The sequence below is a fragment of the Lactuca saligna genome, chromosome 9, assembly GCF_052625555.1.
Source record: "Lactuca saligna cultivar CGN05327 chromosome 9, ASM5262555v1, whole genome shotgun sequence".
Lineage (NCBI taxonomy): Eukaryota > Viridiplantae > Streptophyta > Magnoliopsida > Asterales > Asteraceae > Lactuca > Lactuca saligna.
Window position 1 is genome coordinate 62186385 of NC_136425.1, and position 7995 is coordinate 62194379.

The following is a 7995-nucleotide window of genomic DNA, read 5'->3' on the forward strand; positions in this document are numbered from 1 at the left end:
TTTTGAAACTTTCCTTACCTTTATAAATTATTTTCCTTTATAATTTCTCAAAGGCAAGCAGATAGGTTTTAGTCCCCGTAACAGGCCCGCAGGATCCGGGTCCGCTGAGGTCTATATCCTCTGTGAATGGGTGTTGGGCTGGGCTGGGCTGGGCTGGACAACCGAGGCTACACTTAATAATACCGTGATCGTATCACAATCCACATTCTACAATTCGAGAAACTTCCAGTGAGTATTCAACATCAACGCTGTGCTCAGCCCTCGTCGGCGACTCTTTTTCCCTCGCCCCGTACTCAGCGGCTGAAGCTACTCTTTCTGATTTCCGTTGCGTTGCTCCCTCTCATCCTTATCGCCGTCGCTTCTCAGCCTCAGGTAAGTCTAAAAACAAGATTCCCTTGTCTATTGTTATGAAATTTGTATCCTTTTTCAGTTTTTTGCTGTATTGTTATGAAATATGTATAAGCTATGATGTTAGTTTTTTTGTACGTTACTTTGGCTGAAGTGTTGTTGCTGCTCTTAACATCAATTTTGTAAAACGAGTTTAGTTTCTCCTGTTAGAGTTGAGGTATTCTTTCCTAAGTGGCTACACATGAGTCAGTAGTTAGATGACTCGAGGTTCATTGAACTTGCTTTTTGTTTGTAGTTAGATGACTCGAGGTTCATTGAACTTGCTTTTTGTTTGTTATCTGGGTTGGACTTTCATTACATGAGTCGTTTCTACCATTTGACCTAAATCCTATTACTCATTCCGCAGAATTAATAGCATATTTGCAACTCTTAGGAGTTTCAACCCTATGATTATCTCTCATACTCTTTACTAACTACTATTGATTGATTCCTTTGTAGTCATTTAGCAGAATCATTTTCGATGGAAGTCGATTCAGAATCAAATGGTAAAGCATCAAAGGAAGCTCCATCATCCATGGAGACAGAATCCGCAAGTTCATCTGGAATCCAAGTAAAAGCTCTAACCTAGTAACCCACCTTTAGTTTCAATCAATTTTATTCATTGTGTTTATTCAAATCTCTCTTATATGTTGGTGTTTTACTTCTTTCTACACATGTTTCCAGTCAACCGGTGAAGGAAAAGATGATATCTCCAAATCCATGGAGAACCTGCAAATAGACAAATCCTCTTCTGGGAGCTCACATTTCAAGAAGAAGCCAGTTATCATCATTGTTGTAGGAATGGCAGGTACTCTTTAAACATACAACTTTAAATCCATGGGTTGAAACTTTGCTAAAAAGGGAAATTAAATGTTACATTTCATAACCTACAGGAAGTGGGAAAACAACATTTCTTCATCGAACTGTTTGTCATACCCAAGCAACTAACACAAGGGGTTATGTACTGAATCTTGATCCTGCTGTTATGACTCTCCCTTTTGGCGCCAATATTGACATAAGAGACACTGTTCGTTACAAAGAAGTCATGAAGCAATTCAATCTTGGCCCCAATGGAGGAATATTGACTTCTCTCAACTTATTCGCCACAAAATTTGATGATGTAAGCATATTTACAACATCATTTCCAACTTTCTTGTTGTTTTTCAGATAATATCTATCTATCTTATAATGTTATGATTTGTTGAGGTTATACAAATGATTGAAAGGAGAGCAGATGAGCTTGATTATGTTCTTGTGGATACACCTGGTCAAATTGAGATCTTCACATGGTCAGCTTCTGGAGCGATTATTACAGAAGCATTTGCTTCAACTTTTCCAACTGTGATTGCATATGTTGTGGATACCCCTCGTGCAGAGAGCCCAAATACTTTCATGAGCAACATGCTTTATGCTTGTAGCATTCTTTATAAGACGAGATTACCCTTGGTTTTGGTGTTCAACAAAATCGATGTTGCCCACCATCAGTTTGCTGTTGAGGTAATGTGATTTTTTTTTTTTTTTTAAATGTAAGTTTATAAGATTTGAAATGTTTTATATATGTTTTGTTATTTGAGTAGTGGATGGAAGATTTTGAGGTGTTCCATGCTGCATTGGATTCTGATCACTCTTATCCATCAACTTTAACAAGAAGTCTTTCTCTTGCACTTGAGGAGTTTTATAAAAACTTAAAAGCTGTTGGAGTTTCAGCTGTAACTGGTGCTGGAATGGATGCCTTTTTCAAAGCTATTCAATCAAGTGCTGATGAATACATGGAAACTTACAAGTATTTTTTTTTCTCTCTCTCTCTTTCTCTCACATACACACACACACACACTGAAACCCTAACTTATATCATGGGATTGTGTAGAGCTGATCTTGACAAAAGGAAGGTGGAGAAGGAGAGATTGGAGGAGGAAAGGAGGAAAGAAAACATGGAGAAACTGAGGAAGGATATGGAGAAATCAGGGGGTGCAAAAGTTGTGTTGAGTACTGGTTTAAAAGGTGATACAAGCACAAAAATGGAGGAAGAAGATGATGAAGAAGATGAAGATGAAGAAATTGAAATGTTTAGTGATGAGGATGATGAGGATGGTGGGATAGATGATGATGATGAAGAGATTGCCAGTTTTAATCTCTGAATGTGATGATATAATCATTTTTATGAATGTAAATGAACCTAATTGTGACTCTGATAAAGTAACGATTTTGGGGTGGTTTTGTTGATGATGATGACTTTTGGGCTAAGTTTTGAAATCATATATGCATTTATATTCTATATTTATGTTATAACCCTTCAAACAAAATATCACATTCATTTATATCATTTTTCTCATTCTTCATAATTCAATTTGTTGGAAAGCAATTTCCCTTATAAATCAATAACAATGATACATGATTTATGACAGTTAAAAGATGAATTTAGCGTAAAGATAGTTTGGATAGTTGGATCATAAGGTATAGATGTTGGTTTTGATGATTACCACTATGCTTGATATTTAAGATTTATGCAACTAAATGTTTTTGTTGATTTGGGTTATAGAGTTTGGTCAAATGTGATTTAGGAATTTTTTGTGATGGAAATTTCAAGTCAGTGTACATTCTGTATCTATATCTTTTACTAGAAGTTTTCAATTGCAAACTTTTTGAAACAGACTGCATATCAATCATGAGTTATGATTTTATTATCTTTTATGAGCTTTCGAGGGTGTTTGGCTTAGCTTTTGTGGGGTAAAAGTTTTTTTTGTAAAAGGATTTTTTACAAAAGTGATTGGCTTAGCTTTTGTGGGCAAAAGTTTTGTTTGTAAAAGGATTTTTTACAAAAGTTGTTTTTTAAAATGTGTTTGGATTAGTTTTTGAAGGGAAAAAGTTAAAAGTTAAAGTGTTTGGGTTAACTTTTAGGAGAGAATAAGGAATCATATGTTGTGAATGAAGAATTGATTAGGATAGATGGAAGTATATTGGTAATTTAATATTTTTATTGTTGAAAAGTTGGGAAAAATCACATAATTGTAACTTTTCAAAAAGATTCAATTTACTCTATTGGAAAAGTTCTGTTCACTTAAACAAACATCTTTTTGATTTTTTCTAAAAAATAAAAGTAAAAATCATTTTAAAAGCTAAAACAAACACTCTCTTCGTATCTTCTTTTGTGTTCTTTTATGATTGTTGCATAACATGTGAAAGTTTCAACTTGGATCGGTGATAATGAAGAAGAAGAGTTTGTAGGTGTAAATGCCCAATCATGAAATGTTGAAAGACATAGTTACCCTTGCAGACCCTCCTCATCTGACTGCTGTAGTACCCCTAAAAGGGACTTGTTATTAATCCCACGACTATACAAAAGATAAGGATGCTATTATCATCTTGACATAACAAATAAGAAGCGGCATAAAAAAAAAAATCATAGGTCAAATCTTCAACATTGGTTCCATATAAAAAACGTGTTTTACTGTTCTAATCATAATAATCTATGTACTAGATATCTTTTATTACGACCAAAGTTATATATGGGAACTTAACACGTAAATGGCATGATTGTTACACAGCCACAAAAAACATGGAAATGAATCTAGAGGGAGGGAAAAAAGAAAGAAAGTAAAGAACTAAAGATACCACCCTTTTCTATTATCAAGAGATCTAACGCTTAAGATTCACCACAATAACACTTATATTATCTTTGCTTCCACGAGCCATTGCTAGTTCCGTTAAGAACATAGCTGGATTATTGGTCGTTCTCTTATGGTGTTCTTTCATCGATCTCCTTCGACAAGTCCATCCATCGAGACATTTTCTCACAACTTGACATGCCAAATCGTTAGATATGACATCCCATAATCCATCACTAGCCAAGATCATGAATTCATCTGCATCATCTCTTTTGTTCACAATAACTTCAGGTTTTGCAATTACATATGGTTTTAGTTGTCGATCACCTATTGATCTTGAAGTCGCAAGAACTCCAAGAACACGTAGCCCATTCCAATCGATCACTCTTCCTCCCGAAAGTTCGATTCTTTCTAACTCATCGGGTCTATTTGGCTGCATGCATGTCCAAACTTTTCATTAATATTTCAAGGTTAAAATTAAACGGTTTCTTTTACATGCAAAGATATAAGATTGTGTTAATAAATAATTACCTTATGGTCAACGGATAAGGGCACCGGGACACCACCTCTTGAAAGAACAGCCCTTGAATCACCACAATTGGCAACCACTATTTCTTTATCACCGACCACTGCAACAACGGCGGTGGAACCAATGGAATCGACAATGTCAGTTTCATTTACTTCCTCATCCATCTTAGCGAAGCTCTCCACCATCAAATTTTCCCAATTCATATCCTCTGTGTTTTTGTTTTCTATATCTATCTCTGTCGCCAACAACTTGTGTAACCGCTCACGACACGCATAAGCAACACGGGAACCACCGTGACCATCATAAACGCCATAAAAATCAAACTTCCTTGAGTTCTCATCAACAAACTTTTTTTCTATACTCACAGCATCCTCCATCTCTCTCCTGCGCCCAATCACTGAGGAATGACAAGGAAAATTGTCATTGTGTTCTTTCTTGGTGTTCTCAAACCGCCTTCTGTTGGATAAAGAGTCATCTGCATTTGACAAAAACTTCATCCTCCGGAGTTCTGTTCTCTTCCGGCGAGCAAATATTGCGTTTGATTTACTCGAATAACCGACAGCTTGTCTGCAATTGCTCGATGATGGATGTGAAGACACCGTGTGATCCATACTATTGATCATCATGTTCAAAAGAAAAACCAATTCACAAAGAAAGGTATTTTTTGGATTAATGATGGAAACAATCAACATATATAAGCAAAGATGGAGATACAAGACACAACAGTGACGCAAAAATGGTGAATTATTTTTGATTTCGGCGGTCAAGTATGGGAAACAACACCTCCTTGCCATGTTGTCATGGAGAAAGTACACGTAGGACTCACAGATAGCATGGGAAACAACACCTCCTTGCCATGGGGAAAGTACACGTAGGGTTTACAGATTCACTGTATCAGGTACGTGGAAGATTTAAGTTGGATTCTTATCAAATAAAAAAGATATATTGTATTGTGAGAGGTGAAATAATTGGTTGTTGGTGTAGTCCTAACAAGGGGGAATTTAATGGAAGAAAAGATAGTGTCCCGTGAAAGGTTATATGCTACTCATATAACAAACTTTTCTTTAATCATTAAATATAATTATGAGATAATATTTTTAAATTACGATTTAAAAAATATAAGTCTATTGAAATCTGTTTTTTCTAGTATAATTCACTATTTAATTAACTAGAAAACTTTAATGTTTACAAGTCTTTATTGTTTATGGATAAATAGATATCATGACCGATTTTCATTTGTGGATGTATACTCTCGATAAATAAAATGTAGAGTAATTTAGAGTTTTGGCCCTTGTGGTTGGCACTCTTTTACAATTTTAGTCTAAGTTTTGAAAATTTAGCACCAAGAGTACTTATGGTTTCAAAATTCATCACGTCTGGTCATCCGTCTACCGAAATCCGTTAACCACAAATAAAATAACCATTTTACCATTTAGTTTGGATATTTTGTTATACTATCTTTTTACATATATAGGTGATTAATTTTATATGATTTTCACAAATGTTTTTATTATAATAATTCAAAATAAATTACAATTTTTTATATCAATTTAAGAAAAAATTATTATTTCAAAATTAATAACAATAAAAGGTATTTTTTAATAACAATTTTTTTTTTGAACAACAATAACAAATATTATTGTATACTCTTATTCTTTATAAAACATGAATATTCACCTAGTTTTCAATAATTAAAGTAAAATTATTGGAGAGTAACACCGAAACTATACTTTACTCTAAAATATAATTAAGAAAACTCCTAATCAGAAAGCCATAATCTAACATTTTAAGTTTGTATAAGTGGGTCAAGTGGTGTGTTTGCCATTAAATTGTTTGTAATATCCTCAAAAACTTTTTATTTGTATCTTTATGTTATTTGCTCTGCCTAATTACTAATGATGATTAGTCAGATATGCATATATTAACGTATGTTTTTAATGGTTTTTTTCCCTATATATCCGTTTCGGTTTTTTTATATAAAAATTAGTTCAAATCTGGTGGTGGTGATAGTAATCTTCAATATATGCAATTTTATTGATTTCTCAAATAATAAGTAGATATCTTCTGCTCAGATCATCTCAAACAATATAACAGGTAAAAAAACTAATATATAACTATTTTATTTAAAAATTACAATAAATCAAAGTCTTATATGCCCGTCTATCAAAAATTCAAAATATGGATTCAGATTTAAAATATGCCAAATCCACCACCACGTATTTACTTCGTATTGTTGGAAAATAAAACTCTGGTATGTTGTGGAATACGAGGGTTTTGGGGGTCACGTGGCTATTTGATCGCATTTTCGTTTAAGATTTTGTTCGCCACTTGTTGTATCTTCCTGGTTTCCTGGAAATATACGCTCCTTACTTTGTTAAATGATGCCACTTGTTGTATTTCCCTGGTTGCCTGGAAATATAGGCTCCTTACTTTGATAAATGACGCAATGTATATACCACATTTAGGGGCGTCTGTTTTGGTAAACAAACTTTGTAACGTCATCCATTATAAACACTCTTAACGTGTGGATATCACATCATCATCAAATTCCCTACTATTAAGGTTATGCGATGTGCCGTTTACTGCATACTGCAATATATTGCGGTATGCGGTAAACACCGTACCGAGGGGGAAAAAAGAAGTGCCGTAAAGGTGGTGTGTCGTATGGATTTGTCACACGGAAAAAAAATGCATTATTCTTATGTTGTACGTCATGCATAAAAATGTGTATTGTGGTGGGTGTGGTAAGATGAAGTATGACATCCATGAGTTTTGTGGGATATGTAAAATGTGGTGAGTGTGGTATGATATCCACCAACCTAACCATGAGATACATACTGCTAAACACAATTCAATCTTATTTTTTAATTAAATTTAATTCAAAAATATTTTTAAAACATATATTTTTTCTTTAAATATTAGTTTTTCATTAAATTAAAAGACGATATTACATTAAATAAAAATTACATGAGTTAAAATAAAAAATAAAACTAACAATACATTAACTTAAACTAGTTTGTTAAACCTTATTTTTTTTTAAGCATTCCATTTAGGAAATCCTTAAGTTTTAGCCAAGCCTTGAAGTGTTTAAATGGTATGTGGTTTGTGTCTTCATATTAACGCATGACACAGCAAATGGCTCGCATTTGTATACGTTGTTTATAACAAAGTTATAAATTTCATCAAACTCACGGTATTTCACCCTCATATCGCGAAACTTCGAACATATTTGATCAAGACTATGACTTTGGCAACCCTTTAAATCATGAAAAATGTTTCTATTTTTTACCCAAAAATCACCAAGACATTCGAGTATTTGGCTCTTCTTAAACTCCACCATGCCAGTGTTAAGTTATACTCTTTCTTTTCTGACTAATTCATAATTTTGGGAGTCATTGGTTGTGAAAAATGTGTGTATAAAGAAAGAAAAGAATTGTTGTAACGACCCAATTTTCAAGGCCAAAAATTTCATTT

At 33.7% G+C, this 7995-nt stretch overlaps 2 protein-coding genes across 2 annotated transcripts; one reads left to right on the forward strand and one right to left on the reverse strand.

Moving 5' to 3' along the window:
* Positions 1 to 205: 205 nt before the first annotated feature.
* On the forward strand, positions 206 to 2610 carry QQT2 (P-loop containing nucleoside triphosphate hydrolases superfamily protein). Its single transcript, XM_078975660.1, has 7 exons — positions 206 to 372; positions 847 to 958; positions 1072 to 1195; positions 1281 to 1507; positions 1594 to 1884; positions 1965 to 2170; positions 2255 to 2610. Exons 2-7 carry the CDS (start codon positions 869 to 871, stop codon positions 2523 to 2525), a joined length of 1209 nt encoding a protein of 402 aa, XP_078831786.1. The 5' UTR covers positions 206 to 372; positions 847 to 868; the 3' UTR covers positions 2526 to 2610.
* A 1290-nt stretch (positions 2611 to 3900) lies between these two features.
* Positions 3901 to 5165, reverse strand: LOC145017342 (protein phosphatase 2C 51-like). The gene is made up of 2 exons (XM_078975388.1): positions 4524 to 5165; positions 3901 to 4425 (listed from the first exon to the last, which is right to left on the reverse strand). Exons 1-2 carry the CDS (start codon positions 5145 to 5147, stop codon positions 4024 to 4026), a joined length of 1026 nt encoding a protein of 341 aa, XP_078831514.1. The 5' UTR covers positions 5148 to 5165; the 3' UTR covers positions 3901 to 4023.
* Positions 5166 to 7995: the final 2830 nt, after the last annotated feature.

What these genes read in the sequence shown, in the direction of transcription:
- LOC145017342 (XM_078975388.1), bottom strand. Translation starts at nt 5,147, where the DNA reads ATGATGATCAATAGTATGGATCACACGGTGTCTTCACATCCATCATCG. An exon ending in CCTTATCCGTTGACCATAAG is followed by an intron (nt 4,426 to 4,523) that starts GTAATTATTTAT and finishes ACATGCATGCAG; the next exon opens with CCAAATAGACCCGATGAGTT.
- QQT2 (XM_078975660.1), top strand. Translation starts at nt 869, where the DNA reads ATGGAAGTCGATTCAGAATCAAATGGTAAAGCATCAAAGGAAGCTCCA. An exon ending in TCGCCACAAAATTTGATGAT is followed by an intron (nt 1,508 to 1,593) that starts GTAAGCATATTT and finishes TGATTTGTTGAG; the next exon opens with GTTATACAAATGATTGAAAG. An exon ending in ACCATCAGTTTGCTGTTGAG is followed by an intron (nt 1,885 to 1,964) that starts GTAATGTGATTT and finishes TTATTTGAGTAG; the next exon opens with TGGATGGAAGATTTTGAGGT.